Source organism: Sardina pilchardus, chromosome 17 (assembly GCF_963854185.1).
Source record: "Sardina pilchardus chromosome 17, fSarPil1.1, whole genome shotgun sequence".
Taxonomy (NCBI): domain Eukaryota; kingdom Metazoa; phylum Chordata; class Actinopteri; order Clupeiformes; family Clupeidae; genus Sardina; species Sardina pilchardus.
Genome location: NC_085010.1, coordinates 24,860,662 through 24,879,147, shown reverse-complemented (window position 1 = coordinate 24,879,147; position 18,486 = coordinate 24,860,662). Strand labels below are relative to the sequence as shown.

General features: G+C 45.6%; 1 protein-coding gene across 1 annotated transcript; it reads left to right on the top strand.

Moving 5' to 3' along the window:
* Positions 1–2,547: 2,547 nt before the first annotated feature.
* Positions 2,548–16,979, top strand: LOC134062417 (rho GTPase-activating protein 8-like). Its single transcript, XM_062518410.1, has 13 exons — positions 2,548–2,707; positions 4,184–4,252; positions 6,107–6,232; positions 7,165–7,252; positions 7,732–7,863; positions 8,351–8,437; positions 8,556–8,654; positions 10,334–10,444; positions 10,612–10,685; positions 11,138–11,215; positions 11,905–12,033; positions 12,406–12,509; positions 16,274–16,979. The coding sequence occupies exons 2-13, from the start codon at positions 4,204–4,206 to the stop codon at positions 16,469–16,471; spliced, it is 1,275 nt and encodes a 424-aa protein (XP_062374394.1). The 5' UTR covers positions 2,548–2,707; positions 4,184–4,203; the 3' UTR covers positions 16,472–16,979.
* The last annotated feature ends 1,507 nt before the right edge of the window (positions 16,980–18,486 follow it).

Here is an 18,486-nt window from a genome sequence, read left to right as displayed (position 1 = left end):
GGAAATAAACCTGGCCACTAACCAAAGAGGGTTTTTTTTTTCTTTTCAAAATGCAAACATGAGTGCTTCTTTGTTCATGCGATTCTAACTGAAACCAAACCTTGTGTTATTTCTTGTTGATGCACTGACTTCCACTAAATGCAAATTAACTGTGTGAAACATATATACAGTATATATATCCACCCTTACTTTTGATCATGATAGCAAGTCTATGATCAATATTTATCCGCACGCCTGTTTACGTCTGAAGTCTTCTAGTCTCATAGAATTCTTTGGCACTGACTGAATGCATCTGCATTGTCTTTTGTCTCACTAATCCCTTCACAGCATCTCAGTCAAGGAAGTGTTTGGCTGCCTGCTTTCCCTCGCAGTCTTTCCCTCTCACATTCCAAAGAATCAGTGCATGACAGGACAAAAGCCCTCTCTCTCTCTCTCCCTCTCTCTTTCTCTCTCTCTCTGTCTCTCTGTTGCTCTTTCCCTCTACTCTCTTGGTTGATATACAACTCCAAAGACACTTCTGCGTATACTGTACATCATAATTTGTTATAAAACTCTCCCCGAAGGGGTTTGGGGTTTAGTCTTTACTCAACAGGAGCCATCGGAGGAGCAGCTGTTGGATACACAACCTGATAACACTTGCTCGAGGCTGTTCATCTCTGGATTACTGCGTTCGGTCTAGGGCCCAGGGGCCACTCAGAAGACATGTTCTGGAAGGTGGGTGTATGCTGACAGCCAACTTCCCAGTCGCCGCTCCAATATTCTCTTTCTCACACACTCACACACACACACACACACACACAAACAAACACACGCACACAACACACACTCATAAACACACACACACACACACACACACACACACACACACACATGCACGCTCACACACACAGAAACACACACACACACACACACACACACACACACACACACACACACACACACACACACACACACACACACACACACACACACACACACACACACTCTTTCCTCTTCAAGGGGCCTGGATGTCACTTTGAGATGGTTCAAGACAACTGAAAAGAAGAGAAGGGGTTAGTTCTGTATTCTCTGTGAAATCTTTGCCTGTCAGGTAGGGCGAATATTGGCCTTGGCTTGCAGGTGGTTGCTGCCCCAACTCTTTTTCAGAGCGTGGTTGGTCAAGCATTGGTCATGTGATGGCTCTGGTGCTACCAATCAGAATGGAGAATGAGGGTGCATTTTTACAGACAATGCTGCTGATATTGAGGCTGGTCTCTCTCTCTCTCTCTCTCTCTCTCTCTCTCTCTCTTTCTCTATTTATCTTTCTCTCTCTTTGTGCATGGATCTATGCATTTTTCTGTGTTGATGTGTGCGTTTCAGGTTTGGAGCGATAAATCTAAAAATATGGTAATAAAATGCTATATAATGCATATCTTAATAATGTTGGCTATTGATTATTCTTCCACTGACAATCCCTTCGCCATTTTATTATAGGCTTACAGAAAATGTAATTTCAAGCATAACAGAGAGGTTAAATCGACAAAAATGTGTGAATTCTGAAAAAGTAGGCTGCACACAACAGGTTTGAAATGGCAAACCAACTGGTTGATTTTTCAACTCGACCACCAGGTGTCAGACTCTCTCCAGAGTTTGTCACCACATGACATTTCAGAACCATTAAAAAAGGATTCAGAATCCCCAGATCATTACTGACCCCAAAAACCGACTGGAAAATGCATTAGATGAATGAAACAGCAAAATTGCACGACAGGTGGTCATTTCTCAGGACCAACATTCACTTCTTCCTTGTTCTTCAAATGTTCAACCTGGCCTTAACATTTCCATATTCATTACAGGCCTCTCAGGCAGTTGGTTCTATTAAACTGTCCTATAGGTTAATTGTGAAACCACTGAGGGAGGAAAAAAGCACTTGGAGACAATTGCACGACTGTCTGTGTCAACCTTGATGTGTTGGCAAACAGACAAAAGACCAAAAGCAGATAGGAACTTGACACATGAGTTGCATTTAAGATACACACACACACACACACACACACACACACACACACACACACACACACACACACACACACACATCCAATCATTTAACGGCTGCCTGAACTAACTAGCCGAGATAATATATAACCTCAGTAGGCTACTAAGCTGTAGGTCTACAAAGTTTGGTCATTATAGAGCTTCTTGTCTAGTTGTTGCTGGTTAGTCTGAGACCTACACAACTTTAAAAGATCTCAGTCTATTTATTTGTGTTCACCTCAGTAGCTGTGAGTGAGGTAACAGCCTAGCTGACTAATCCATATTTTAAGTACAGTCTATATTTGCACATATGAATTACCCGTTAGGTATGCAGTGCTTGACAAAATGTGATGTTATCAGAATCAGCGCCGACTACATCATAGCCTACAGTTAATTGATAGGCATGACAGCCGGATATGAACAATTTCCTCTTCCTGTAAATTAAATACGCACTGTATAAAACATAAAACACATTTTAAGCTTCAAATACCAGTGGTTTCATAGAAGCAGGCACAGATTCACAATTAATGCTCAAACGTTTTTGGAACTCCTGGTAAATCGCATTTCCTTGTCTATTCACAGAGTCCCAGTGAGCATGCGCACTTAGTAAGCTCTTTAGGAAGTTTTGACTGAGTTTGCTAAGTAATGGTAATAACCTGGACAGCAACGTGAGTTTTCCCGTCAACGCGCACAGGTATGTCTCTTATTCGTTTTTACGCACGGGCATCCATCGGGTTTGTAACGGGGAATACAGAGCTGCCTATGTGTAGCATAGCTTACCGAGTTAGGTGTTTAAAGGTGTTTGGCAATCTGAGACCAAATGCCATGACACAGGTTCCCTCCATAGACAGTAAAATAAATAGCACAGGCTAGGCTAGAAGGCATATTTGCGCGGTTGTGGGAGCTTTGAGGTCAAGTCAATGGAGCAACAGCAGATATTCCCCTTCACTCACTGAGCGTTAGCGTTAGCAGTAGCTAGAGTTGTTGATGTGGTTATGGTTAATCTCTACAGTATGAATATACGTGAAGAACAATCCTAGTTTTTCACGGTGTAAACATTTGAACAATTTCGTAAGATAACTGGATTTACATTACACACATCTGTGTGTGTGTGTGTGTGTGTGTGTGTGTGTGTGTGTGTGTGTATAATTTTGTGCCTCCGAACGTCTTTCAGATACAATGTGTCAACTTTGTAATGTCCAACACTTGGACTGCACGAAACAATCTTTTTTAAAGCAGCTGTTTGAAATGTCCATTAGTAGAATTTATGAATATGATGATGATACAATAACTTCCAGGTGCAACTCGGTGTTATGGAATGATTTAAGGAGAACTTAATGCGGGCTGAGGCGAGGTGCTACTGAGCCCGCATGAGGCCTTTTGGGGGCAGCTCTGGCTTTTTCATTGGTAATCAAGACACAAACTCCCGTTTGGGAGAGGCACCCAAACAAACCCAGTGTCCAAATTAAATGTCAACGCTGATTGTGAGTTATCCACACTAGATGCCGAGTGCAGACGGTGATGAAATCGGCCTAGACGAGGCGTGCATATATCATTCATCTTCAGATGTGTGTGAAAAAAAGGTTTTCACAAATTATGTAAATGCGGAGAGGGAAAGACGAAAGACCACACAGACTTAAGTGGAAATCAATCTCACGTATGCAAGTCTGGCAATAACACTCGCCTAAGCTAAAGGACAAGAGGAATCAGATTTGTTTTATTATTATTGTGTGTGAAGGTGCTGGTATGCCAGTCAGACACTTCCCTGAGTTCCTGCCTGGTTCACCAGATGCAGGTAAAAGTCAGCCACTAGTCTATAGCCTGCTGGTCAAGTAAAGAGAAGAATGCCATAATCATCCCTGAACAATCAGCTTTCCTATCTGTTATACACACATGGCCAGTCATCAGATGACAATATTCACTTACTTGATCTTAACGCAAGGGATATGTCCTCTTTTTGCCTCATCACTTATTTTATGTAGGCTATGTTAATTGTTCATTTGCTACTATGGTTACCTCTGGGTCATGCTTTCTCCTGGTATAAGGCAAAACATTGCCATCAAAGTGATGGATTGTTTTTATCATTGCAGAGGGATTCTGCTGTTGTAATAGAGACCTGTTTGTTTTAAATATATATTATGGTAATTCATCATCTGTATTGTGTCAACAGCTTTCTTCTGTCCTGTCCAAATGTCCATGATGATCTCAGAAAATGACTTGGAGCAGCTGGCTGAAATAGGTACAGTAAGGCATCATTGCTCTAACTTTCACTTAGCGAGCCTACTTCAACACTATCCTGGGGGATATTCAGCATGGTTTTAGTGACAAACCTGATGCTGTTAAGTCAGCAGTAAACCTTGTAATTATAGAGAGACCTGTGACTTCATTCTCTGTAGCAAAGCGAAGCCATAATTGTTTCTTGTGGAAAGTTTGCCTCTTGCTCTGAGTAAACATATCCAGGATTCGTCTTGAAACCATTTACATGGAATAGCCCTCTGATACCCTGTTCAAACACTGTGTGTGCAAGTGTGTGCCACCATAGGCTTAGTCATTTCTCTTTGCCATGTGTGGTCACCCATTACTTGGCACGTACTTTGTGGATGACCGCTTCTCTACCCCCTATAGTGACTCAGCAAAACGCAGTCTGACCTCACCCTTGTCCAGTCTAAATGACCGACCTTGCCTCTCCTGGGCCACTCAGGAGATGACTAGCATTTGGTGGGGCAGGAAATCAGGAAATGAATCACCCCCTCCGAGTAGCAAACCGAAACCTCTGTTTTCCCCCCTCCCTCCTCGCCAACTTAAAACGATGTCGGATTACCCAGTCAGCAGCACGCAGCACAAATCTATTTTAAAACTCAGACTCTCCGGTCGGCTCTGTCAGGAAGGACGGGTCGTTTTCCAGATAAGGCCGTCTGTGACTGTAATGGCTTATGGAGCGCTGATAGCGGGACTATTGTTAATTAAACGTGGAGGAAGAGTCTGACATTCCCTCAGCTTTAAGTCAGGATGTGTGCCAGGCTCTCACTGAGGGCACAGATGATTTCTCAAAGCCGCCCCAACAACAGCACACCAAGTGGGACTGCACGTGGCAATGGGCAAGGAAAGGAAAACGAACCCACAGAAGAGTTTTGGTCTCCTTTGGTATCTTTTTATAGCGCTGTGGCACAGCAAAGAATTTTTTTTTTTCCCCAATGCTTTTTTTTTTTAACCGTGAGGAATGTGCTGATGCTGAACCAACACCCCCAACTCCCAAACACCTCTCTCTGAGCCCTTTTTAATTGCCACTTTTCTTTGAATTTTTCAGATGATATCTTTAATCAGATGGCCAGTCGATAAACAAGAATAAGCTCTTTTTTAAATAGTGAGAAGGTTGTGGGTGGGGGGTGGTACGTGTGCATGTTCACAACTTTCCCAAATATCTTCCTTCGTCAGAAAATCCCAAGTTTGTCAGGGTTCCTCAGAGTTGCAGGTCTGTGCTATTCTAGCCATTGTCCAAAACCAAAATAAACAGTTCTGTCCACTGGGCATTTCCTCTTCTGTGCGGCGCACTCAGTATTTATAGGCTGCGTCCTGGCCCAGCGTGCTCAGTAAATACAGATAGGCCGCACAGATAGGCTCTGGAAACGGTCCACTTTTATCCGCGTGTAAACATTTCACAATTCCAGGAATAAGCATTTGTGTTGTTGTGTTTTGAATGAAGTCATACGTCTTGACTCATGTTGGCTCTCATTGTGAGGTTTCTTATTGGTTTGTAACACATTTTCTTGTGATCTTCTGTTGTAATTAAAATCTATTTAGACTCTGTTCAGTAAATTTGAAATGGCAGTGGAGCTCACATGTAAGGCAGAAATAACTGGATGGAACATTCTAAATTTTACCCACCAAGTCCCTGTTGGATAGCTGAGTTTTTGTTCTCGGTCACACATTTTTTCCATGCGTAGTAATCCATTGAATATACAAATGCAGGATAATTGTATTGCGTGTGAGTTGTAGTGACATAACCTTGCTGACCTTCATGACGGTGATGATGATTGCTGTTGCGATTTGTTGACGATCAATTATTGTTGTTATTGTTATTGTTATTATTCAGAGCTCCAGAGGGATGAGGAGGAACAGGAGGAGGAACAACCCGCAGCAAGAACTCGCAATGATGCCATCACTGACACCTCCCACCCGTACTATGACGTGGCACGACACGGCATTCTTCAAGTCACAGGTTGCCTTGTTTACTTTTGTGGCCACTGGCCAATCTAATCTCTGGTTTATGGTCTACAGTGTCAAATTATGTGACTCTTGTCTTGCACGATTCTGCAATAGACTGCGAAAGGGAACTGAAACCCGGCGGACTAGATGAACTTGTCTGTTGTTGCACAATGTTAATGACATAGCTCGTCACACTTTCACCACAGTAATGACCCACTGCAATCGCTACAGTGAGCAACAAAAAAGGGAGGTAACACTCCAACAGGCCCATTCAAGTATTGGCCTTCTGAAAAATTAACTGCCAAAGACAAGCAACTAAGGGTTACCTCTCAAACCAAAACTATATATTTGGATAAATGTAAAATGTAATAATTAAAATCTGTTCTGACCATGGAAACTGCTTTAAATGTGGAAACACAACTTTCTTCTTTAGCAACACATTATCCACATTAACATTCAACAGTAGCCTACAGTACATGTAAATACAGGCAATGGCTAAAACGGCATGTATCCGCAGTTAGCATGGAGGTGGAGTGTATGCTTTTTGCCTGTAAAAGCTAACCAGCCACAATGAGTTAGGCTGTGTGTCAGATTCAGAGTGGGTGGGGTAGGCAGGAGAGGAGATTTGTGAGCACAGCCTAAGCTGTGATAGGAAGCAGGGGAAGAGGACCGAGAATGCACTATTGTTCCCACTCATGTTCCCAGACCAGGAAATGAGCACGATCACACCTTAGCTTGGTGAGAAAAGGTGTTTATCAGCTTTTCTCCTTCCAGTTTTACCTATCTATGTGGGCTTGTGTGATGCTATCTATTTTGAGTTTCTAGTGTGAATGTGTGTGTGGGGTGGGGGGGCTGTATGTGTTTGTTAGAGTGTGTTGTGTGAGGGTGAGAGGATTGTATAACTTTTGTGTGTCTGTTTACCTTTTCTGTTGTGTGCACCTGCAGGTGATGACAACTATGGCCGAAAGCTCATCATCTTCAGCAGCTGCTGTATGCCCCCCTCCCATCAGCTTAACCACCGCAGACTGCTAGAGTGAGTGGATGCTGTACACACACACACACACACACACACACACACACACACACACACACACACACACACACACACACACACACACACACACACACACACTAAACTACAAAGGTACAACTGATTTACATATGTTACACGTTTAGACAGGTCTGATCAAACAGAAGAATGCTTTGTGATGTTCATCCTTTCTGCTCTAGTGGTTATGGGTAAACATGGCATTGTCGTCTCCAAATGGATACACTACCTATTATTGCAGAAATGGAGCAGTACTTTGCTAGTCTTTTTGCATTTGGCTTGCTTAATACACACACACACACACACACACACACACACACACACACACACACACACACACACAAAACTACAGAGGTGCAGCTGATTTTGCCAAATGTAGATATTTTGGATAGGATGTACAGTAGGATTTAGCTGCTGCTGTGATGTCACTGATTCTGATTGCTGCGTCTGGTGGCTGTCAACAGGTACCTGAAGTACACCCTGGACCAGTATGTGGAGAGCGACTACACCGTGGTCTACTTTCACTACGGCCTACGCAGCAGCAACAAGCCCTCTCTGCGCTGGCTCCGAGACGCCTACAAGGAGTTTGACCGAAAGTATGTCTCAGTCTCTCTCTCTCTCTATCTCTCACGCTCTTACACACACACACACACACACACACACACACACACACACACACACACAGAGAGAGAGTCCCTCACATCCGCACTCCTCGTTTTTCTCTTTTAACTAACCCCCTGAGACCTAGTGTGTGTTTGAGCTTCCTCCCCAGCCTCTGCTCTAAAAGCCCTCTCATCTTCCACTACAGACACTTTGCGGAGGGCATGTCTAAACCGGGGCGATTAATAATTTAGCACACTTAATGAGGCAGATTACACTTGAGCAAATTTTGGAAGTGCGTAAGAAGGAAGTCCAGCCAGCAGGGCTCTGTGACTGTGTGTATGTGGGGGTCAACGTCAGTTTGGCTCTAAAGAGCACTTAGAAATTCTGCCTTTGAAGAATAGTTTATAATGTGTGTGTGTGCGTGTGCGTGTGCGTGTGCATGTGTGTGTCCGCGTGTGTGTGTATGTGTGTGTTGAACAGGTACAAGAAGAACCTGAAAGCTCTGTATGTCGTCCACCCCACCAACTTCATCAAAATCATATGGAACATCTTCAAACCTCTGATAAGGTGTGTGTTGACTCGTGACTTCTATCTTGAATCTTGAAGTATGTCTGACCTAGATCTGTATCAGATTTGTTTTTTTCAAAAAGCTCACCAGTGCTTCTGTCTTTCCTTTCTCCTCAAGTCATAAGTTTGGAAAAAAACTGACCTATGTGAACTACCTGGCAGAACTAAGAGATCACCTGGACTATGACCAGCTCATCGTTCCCCCAGACGTTAAAAGGTATGCGTGTCATTACCGGCCGTCTGAAGGTGGCCGTTACTGATCAATCTGTCTGGCAGGTCCCGTTTCTGCAAATTTCATCATTATTCTTCCAGAGGACGTTGGCATTTAGCCTCACCCCAGTCCTAGTCAACCGATACGGCAGTGTAACCCTTAGTCCCCTCATTATGCTGGCCTCATTTTGAATATATGTCAAATGTGAATATATGTCGAGGGGAAATTATCCTTTTTATTTGGGGGCCAAAACGTGTCCAGAAGTCCAGCAGTGTGAAACTTTGGGAAGTAATACAAATAGAGGCATTAACATTTTAATAATGAACCCTGAAATATATGTCAAGCGAAAAAAAATGTCTCGAGGACTTTGTAATGAGCAACTTAGTTTCAACATAGTTCGGCTCCATTAACCTGTGTGTGTGTGTGTGTGTGTGTGTGTGTGTGTGTGTGTGTGTGTGTGTGTGTGTGTGTGTGTGTGTGTGTGTGTGTGTGTGTGTGTGTGTGTGTGTGTGTGTGTGTGTGTGTGTGTGTGTGTGTGTGTGTGTGTGTGTGTGTGTGTGTGTGTGTGTGTGTGTGTGTGTGTGTGTGTGTGTGTGTGTGTGTGTGTGTGTGTGTGTGGCAGCACAGAGAGGGAAGCAGTGGCAAAGTCTAAAGTGAAAATAGTTAAGACCTTCCAGTGTCTCTTGTGGCAACAGTAATGACACGATTTGGTCTCGTTTACCCCGTACAATAAAAGCACTCTCATTTCCATGATTATCACGCTGAGGTGATGAATTTTTAGTCCCTGCTGAGGAAGAAAAAAAAAAAGAAAAAAACCCACAAGCAAAGCTGCAATAACCATTTACACTGAGAATCCACTAGTCGCGTCCCTAACAGACTCGGAGCTTGTGTTTTCAATAAAAATCAGCACTAAATAGAGTAACAAGAGGAGATCTGTTGCCAGTTAGGCGCAGTAAGACACTCCACCCGTGTCCCTGTTTGATATCGACGCGTCTTGTGTGTCCTCAAGAGGCCTGCAGAGACTGCTTCTAGGAACAGATGCTTTGGAGCAGCCTAGTCTTGTCAGGCTTAATTTGTATTGATATTTGCTGATCCTCCCTGTAACGGCCAATTATATTCAGAGGCAAAGCACGGACAGTCCGACTGCCTGACCGTTGAATATTTATGAGGATGGAGAGGGGGGGGAGGGTTTGAATGCGAGGGCTGAGTTATTCTCCTTGGGAATGGGAAGCAGGTGGTTGGTTAGTTAAGTCCGTGGTGCGGTATTGCTGATGAATGGATATGTGGATTCCACCCCAGTATGGGGTCAGATGCAGAGCAGAGAGAAGACATTATGATGAAATAAAGTAGAATATCCAGAACGTTCTGACTTGCATACTTAATATTACCCAACTCCCAGAGACATTTTCCTTTGCTTGGCTTACATATCAGAGTTCATTAGTGTAATGTTATTTCCACAATATTGCCTCTCCAAAACACTTTTTTTTGCCCTGCTAATGAAAATAAAATGTTCCCATTATTCTCAGGCTAAACAGCGCCATGTGACTAGTGTATCTTCATCGCACAAGCCGTTCAAAGGCATACATTTTTAATCCTGATTGTTTTTAAAGTTGCATAGCACTGTATCTGTCTTTGGTATTTCCTTCACACTTGTGGTATCCATGGCGACCGTATGTTTTCCACAGACACGATGAGAAACTCCGGGCCAGTCAGAAAGGAGGACCGCCACCTTCCATCAGAGTGCCGCCCCCACGACCCCCCCTCCCCACCCAACAGTTTGGTGTCAGTCTGCAGTAGTAAGTTTAAGAGACCCTCCAACACACACACACACATACACACACACACACACACACACACACACACACACACGCACACAGCATTAACAAACGCTCTGCTTCATAAAAGATGAACTGTGCTGAATGAACGAGCCCATCGTCACCCTTTATGCTCTTATTTTTTTTAGCATCCGAGACAAAAACAATGGAGTTCTCATACCCACTGTTGTGAGTCAAACAGTGTCCTACCTCCAACAGAAAGGTAAGACCTCTGTCCTCTATCGCCCTTACTGACAAAACAGTTCAGACTGTTACTTTTGTTGCATTTTATATAAAATAGCACTTTTAAAAAAGTAGCATTTCTTTGGCTGATTGCTGACTGGACCTTGGAGAGCAAAAACTGTACAGTCTAGCTAATATTTTCTCTCATCATGAATTCCCTGAGATGTGAGCTGAGCTCATATGAAGGCTAGTCAGTCACCTTCCTTCACTGTTCCAGCAGAGCAGTAGAAGTTTTGCACATTAGCGCCACTCACAGCTGTAGGCAGCGTTGTGTTATTAGCAGGCTAGCAGTAGCGGTAGCAGCAGCAGCAGCAGCCGGGGGCTGGTGGTTGTACAGCTGCCTGCTGTCTCTTCCCCTGATCTCTCCCTTCTCATCCCTGACCCCCCCCCCCCCCCCCCCACACACACACACACACCACCACCCGGCCTCAGGTCTGCACACAGAGGGCATCTTCAGGAGGTCGGCTCGAGTTCAGCTCATCAAGGACATCAAGAAACTCTATAACTTAGGTGAGCTGCCATGTACACACAAACACACACACACACACACATACATATATATATACACACACACACACAGAGCACACTTTCTTTTTTTATCTCCGGCTGCCAGGAAAGGACAGATCGATTGAGCTCAATCCCCGCGTGGCCAAGCTCTGATGGCATCGCGCGGGGGCGTGTCGCTGGTGGGGGCTGCAGATTAAGATAGTGTCCATTTCAGTCAGCGTTCACTTCATTACCACCACCACCACCACCACCACTCGCACCACACACACACACACACACACACACACACACATGCACGCACCACACACACACCACACACACACACACATACAATCTGCCCCCTACTAACTTGTGCTGATCCCCCGGATCAATCCAGACGGCTGATCCCGTCGGCCCCTTGTGTTTCCCAGCATGCATTATTTACAAAGTTAACCATGCCTGGGCTTGAATTCCCCCAGCAAGTTTTTAAGCATGTCGGTTTTGTTGATATTGACCGCAGGGGCTCGATTTCATCATGGCACTGCAAATCTCTTAAGCTCTTTGGTTATTGTTTGCATGTGTTAGTCAATGTGTAATATAGAGACACGAGGACCCCCTACGGTGCGGTCATGGAGTTGAATATATTCAATCTGATAATACTAATCTGCCGTCCTCTCTTCTTGTCCACTTTCTGACCTGTGCCCCGGCCACAGGAAAGCCGGTGAACTTCGACGAGTACGGGGATGTCCATGTTCCTGCCGTCATCTTGAAGACGTTTCTCAGGGAACTGCCTGAGCCCCTCCTCACCTTCGCCCTGTATGACCAGATCTTGGACATCACCAGTAAGTGGTAGTCGGTATCTTTACCGGTGTTCTTGTGGATAACATGTCTGCTAATTCTATGCTAAAATGCTAGTCTAGACAGTCTGGGGTGGTTAGTGGTAGTGTAGTGGTTAGGGACTTGGGCTAGCATGGAGTAGCCAGAAAAGTTGTGGGTTCAGTTACCGGCTTCCACCGTTAACCCCGAGTTGCTCTGGAAACAATGGCCCTTGTAATATTGCTAAGCCACGATTGGCCTGTGGCGGTTTTAGGGCGTGGCTCTGGAAGGGTCAATTGACATTTGTAAGTCGCTTGGATAAAAAGCATCAGCTAAATGTGGAAATGTAAATGTCTGACAGTGGTCTATGTTGTTTGTTTGTTTGTTGCATTTTTCAGGGGTTGAAAGTTGCCTCCGAGTCTCAACATGCAAGGGCATTGTGGAATCCCTGGCTGAACCCAACTACATTGTGCTGAAGTACTTGGTCTGCTTCTTGAACATGGTGAGTCCCGCCCGCTTGGGAAATCCAGTTGCACCCAGATTCCATTCGTCACGGTATCGGCTTCTTGTCACCACTTCCATTCTGGCTCTGAAACTGCCATCTTGGCTCCAGAACTGCATCCCTTCTGAGTTTCCAGACACTCCAGGTAGATTAGCCACGCGTCTTGCAACTAAAGAGGCTTTCTTCCGGGTGCTGCTGGAGATCTACTTATGCAAGGAGAAAAAGGATAGAAAAGTCGACGGAGGAGAGTTGTCTCCTCTTCCTGGCGTTCATCACTCGCTCGATGGACCGACCTTGTTGTGCTGCTGTGTGAAGTGACCTTAAATCCCCCCCCTGCTTCCCACGTTATGGCTGCAGCGGCAACAGCAGCAGCAGCAGCAGCAGCAGCAGCAGCAGCTCTGGGCCTCCTGTAGCGTCCTGTACCGTGCTGCCCCATGCTGAGTGCAGGCTGGCAGTGGTCCTGGTGTTGTCTCCCCAAAACTGGGCAGCAGCCTGGCCCCCTGCTGTGGTCAGTGCAACACCCCATGCTGCCCGCGTACCCTTCCCCTTCCCCTACCCCTGTCCCTCCCCAGCGGGACATGTGGAGCAGCCTCCCCCCCTCCCTCTCTCCTGCCCTCCATCATCCCCCTGACTCACTGGAAGAGCGTGTCTGTTTTAACAGAAGACTGAGCAAAGCTGCAGGGGATTGTGGGATACGGAGGCAAGCTGGTGATTCCAGCAGAGAGAGGATGTGGAGGGGTTGGGGGGGGGGGGGCAAGGCCCCCTCTGCCCCCCTCTGTGTCTGGGCCTTGAAAGAGGATGTCGAGGGAATAAAATGTAGCAGCGCTTTTCTTTTCTGTTACTTTATGATGATGCCCAGTGTTTGGAGAGGGAAAAAATAAAAATGAAAGACGACGTCCAAGTTGTTTCGTATGGGGGCAAGATAAGAGCCTGTGAATACAAATTGCACAAGGACTTCACAGTAGAACAGCCTCTCGATTTGCATTTGTTTGCAGGATAACATTCTGTTCTATTCGCTTTCATACCTTAGTCTGCTTAATCCATACAGTCATTTCTTAAAGAGTCCACGTTCAAAATGCAGACTGAGAAAAGCACGCTTGAGGAAACCAAAACACAGCCCATGAACGCGAAATGACAAGCAAAACCTTTGAAATTCGAGCGTCAGCAACACCCAGAGATGTCTTAAGTCAGCCCTTTCTATAGTCACTGACAGTGCGCTGAAGTTTCCCTGCCTGCCTTCGCACTTGGAAGTGTCTCCGTGTTAAACGCCACGCTGCGTGAATGGGAAATCAGCCCGTCAGACTCTTACAGTGGTAATCTGCCCCAGATTCCTCCCGTGGGGCCCATTAGTCACTCTGACAAGAGACAGTTTAATCAGAGATAGAGAGAGAGAGAGAAAGAGAGAGAGAGAGAGAGAATGGGTTTAATTATCCACGGTGGGGCTCCCTTGTGCGGAAGCTCCAAGAAACCAGTCACCGGAAAAGGGTGTTCCACCTGTGGAGATTTTTCAGACTGGGAACACTGGGTGAAGGATGCTGCTTGAAGGTGCAGTTTGTTATTCTAACCCTTCACACTGTTTTTGCCAAATTCAGCAAATTGCTCTTCAAGATCCTCTTATTGTCTGATCCAGGTGTTCGCTGGAAAAGCTAACCAAGTCTTTGTTCTGTGAATGTAAGCAAAGAAAGGGACTCGGGCCAAGGCATACACTATTGTAACCAGTGGCGGACATCTCGGGCTCAGAAAGTAGAAGTAAAAGTGTTTGATCCAGCCATTTAGTAAACCAGCTCATTCTAATTAGCAGCCAGGTAGATCAGATAATTAGTGATATGTCCTACTGTATGTCAAGTGCACAGGTAGAAAAAATACATGGCAGGACTCTTACTTTCTGGACCCGGGATGTCCGCTTCTGATTGGTTACAATCAACACAGCGCTTCACGATCATAGAAGGGAGAGGGGTGCCATTGAATAGGCTGTTGAGCTCCAGTACTAACACTTGTAGACTACACCTTTCAAGGACAAGGTCTGTGGGATGATGCCTGAGGTACTCCATAGCCATGCGCCCTTCATCCCAGATCAGACACCCTGAGGTCCTGCTGTCCAGCAGCGCAGAGTGATCCTGAGGCTCCAGGGAGACGTCAGGGCTTTGATCACCAGAGAGGAGATGGCCAGAGTGTCGGCCATCTTTATTGCTCTCTAGCGATGCCTGCTAGTCCATAGGAGATGATTTCAAGAAACACAATGTTGGAATTTCATTTACGTGGAATTTTCCAGTGACTTGGCTACCCATTTAGCATGAAGGAGTTATCCATTTCATCTAATGCTGGCCGAAGGAGTCGTGCTCGGACTTGCAACAACGTTGCCTAGCCCAATGCCAAGCATTCCGGGCGTGCATCAACAGTTGCAGAGACATACTCTACTCTCTGTATTGTAAATCAGTATTGTAAATCAATGTAGCAAAATTAATGAAGTCTTTGTTTTAATCTAAAAGAACTGTGTTGCGCTGCTTTAAAGTTTAAGCGAAGGTGCAGGTAGTCAATAAGCTGTAAGTCATAAATACTGTATATGCCCTGGGTCTTTGTTTAGCACTCCGGAGCTACCGGAGTACCTGTCTCCTTAAGAGTAGCCAGTGGGCCTTTTCATATTTGAGTGTGACAGAAGCCTCTTTAGGAGAGAGATTAACTCTGGTGGTGGTGTTTGAGTGGCTGTGAGGGCTGACTCTCAGAGCTCGTTGAGAGAAGTGGTGTTTTTTGACTGGTGACTCTCTTGCTGTACCAGGCTGGGCCACTAGGGGAAAATAGCCTTGTGAGTGATTCAGCTCCTCCAGTCACAGTGTCGTGAGATTTTTTTTTTTTTTTTTTTTGTGGTGGACTCTGTTAAAGACTTGGGATTGTGTCATCACATTATATCAATTATTTCCTTTACATGACATCATTGGCCTGAGATCTTATTGATCGTAGCCTGCCCAGACAGTCTCTATAACCAGGAAGGCTGGGGATTGGCCAGGATTTTAATTGTTTGATAAACAGAGACTTGCACTTTCGCTAGACAATAGGGAGTGAAGCTGAGTCAGAATATCACCTTGAGCTGTTTTGAATGAAACATACAGAGCACATTGCACACCCCATCCTGTGCTGCACAGTTTACAGGCTATTTGAATGGACAGAGAAGAGGAGGAGGAGGAGGAGGAGGTGGTAATGTCATTCAGTCACAAGGAGAAAGAGAGAACGATGAGGTGGAGGAAGAGAGAAGTTACTAAAGTGGCAACTCTTGTCATATAACTAGGCCCACTGCTGCTGTTTGTCTACCAAGGTCGGGCTGCACAATCACCGCCGCCCCCACCTCTCCTTGTCGTGTGGTGTCGTGTCATTTGTCAAGGCTCACCAAGGCCTCATTTTCCTGCAGTGCTGTTCAAGATGTAATAATTGCTCTCTCAGCCTTGTAAGGCAAAACACAGCTCTAAAAGTGAAACTTGCCGCAAGAGGTGGTGAAATCAATTTAGCTTATTCAGGCTGAGATATATTAATATTTTTTTGTCTTCTCGCCTTCCTCCTACACTTCCTCTGAGACTACTTTTCCTCTATATATCTATCTTTCTCTATCTCACACACTCGCTCGCTTGTTCTCTCTTTCTCGCACACTCCAAACACTTTCTTGTGGCTAAAACATTTAATGTTGTGTATAGTACTCCAATCATTAGTGATTAGCTTGTGATTTTTTCCTCAATTTTTTGTATCCCTCCGCTCCCCCTTCACGATCTCCCCAGGTCTCCCAGAAGAGCATCGATAACAAGATGAGCTCGTCTAACCTGGCGTGCGTGTTCGGCGTCAACCTGGCGCGCCCCCCCCAGGGCTCGGTGTCACTCAGCGCCCTGACGCCCCTCAACATCTTCACCGAGCTGCTGGTGGAGCACTACCACACCGTCTTCGGCTGCCGCCACCCCGCCTCTCAGGTGCTGCCCTGACGGGCCTACCCACCCCACCCCGCCTCTCAGGTGCTGCCCTGACGGGCCTACCCACCCCACCCCGCCTCTCAGGTGCTGCCCTGACAGACCTACCCACCCCACACGCCGTCCCTAACACCCACTGCCACCTAAAAGCCTTATACTCCCCCCCCCTTCTCATCTCACGGTGAAGTAACTGCACCTGACAACTGGAGACGTCTACATCCATGTCCATCTTTGTGAAAAGCCTTTGCTCCACCCTGGCTACATGCCACTAAGGGTGTGTTGGGTCAGTTAGATTACGTGGTTCTTGTTTGTTATACGGGGTCACCTTTACTAATTTTTTTTAGAGGGGTTGCAAGCTCATTTTGTTACAAAAAAATATTTGTGTATAGTTTTTTTTTACTTTGAATACAAGGGTGCTGTGCTGTATCTCGTCTCCAAAAGACTGGTCTCTGCAACACTACAGTATGCTACAAGAGGATATCTTCATTGCTGTATGTTTTTTTTTTTTATTTCTTTTCTTTTCTTTTTCAAAACTCTAAATCAAACCTGAGCATGCTACAAAGAGAAAGGGAAAAAAGAAGCCTTTTAAGCCGGCTATTGCCATGGCAACCTCGCTCTCGCTTGCAGCTGCACTGGAGATAACCTTGAAGGCTGGGTTGTCGGGGGGGGGGGGGGGTGCGGTTGGGGGGAGGGGGGGGGGGAATTGGAGCCACACTTTAACTGCAGTGGATACAGAGACCTGACAGGGCGTCTGAGTGTGAGCGCCTCATTTTCTCACATCATGTTTCCCTGGTCCAGCTTGTTATTGGGCGAGCTGTGGACCCGACACACAAAAGCTCTTTGGTCCTTGCCACGGTTCATAACATCAAGCATCTGTCGGGGTCTCCTGTGAGCGGCCCACTGACGCACGCGTGTGTCTCAATCGTTTGCTCTCGTCACACATCAAAAGGCGACTGGATCAGTGCCTTCACTTGCGGCGTTGCCTACACAAGTCTGCTGGTTGGGATTGATCCGGTTTTTCACGATTGTAAGCTTGGAGGGGCTCCAATTGGATTGTGTAGTAACATAACATTAACATGTCCGATACAGCCAACCCTGCAAACCCTGGGACATGAACAAAAGTGCCTTCTGTTCTTCGCTAGTACTGCATGTCAAAGAATGCATTTGGTGGTATGTCATTGCCTAAATGAGTAAGACCTGAAGAAGGTATATCTGTATTAAGATAAACCTGCTTTGCATACAGAGCTCCATAGTCATTGGGAGACTACTCAAGATGACACACGAGATTGAGACGGCCGGAGAAGAACGAAACGGCTCGAGAAGAGTGCCACATCACACCGCTCTGTTCTTTTCCTCTTCTTCCACGCCGGCCTCTTTGACAGGGAGAAGTCGCGAGGATGACAGCGGGAGCCGAGCTGTCACAAGGCATTAGGGAAGATTTTTCAGTGCCTTCTTCTGCTGCTCCACCGCCAAAAAAGTAGGAGTGCCAACACTAGGGGGCGCTCCTCCTGCAACAGGAGACTTGCGATTGAGCTTTGGCTGAGTCTGGACCCACTCCTGGGCCTGAGGGTGTTCACTCAAGCTGTGACTCCGCTAGTAGGAAAAGCATTACGCTCACAAGACTGAGACATTAAACCCTCATGCTGCTGCACCACCTAATGCTACTGTTGTCTTAATGGTGATGATGATGTTCCTCTGTGTATTTATGGGTTGTGTAATTATCGTTTGTGTTTGTCTTTGTGTGTGTATGTCTGTTTATGTGAAGGACAAGTAGAGCTTGTTTTGTCTAGTTATCAGTGTGTGTGTATGTATGTAACTAAGCATTTATCTTTGGCTATTGTGCCTTTCATTCATAACATTTTTCTTTGGGGTCTAATTATACTACTGACCACTTCCATGAACTTATTTAACATCACTACATATTTATAGTGCAATATTAAGACTCCAAAGCTACTCAACCGCAACCGATTTTTTTTCTTAGATTTTTGTTTATTAACGAATCAGTTTTTTGTAAGAACTTGGTACAAAAA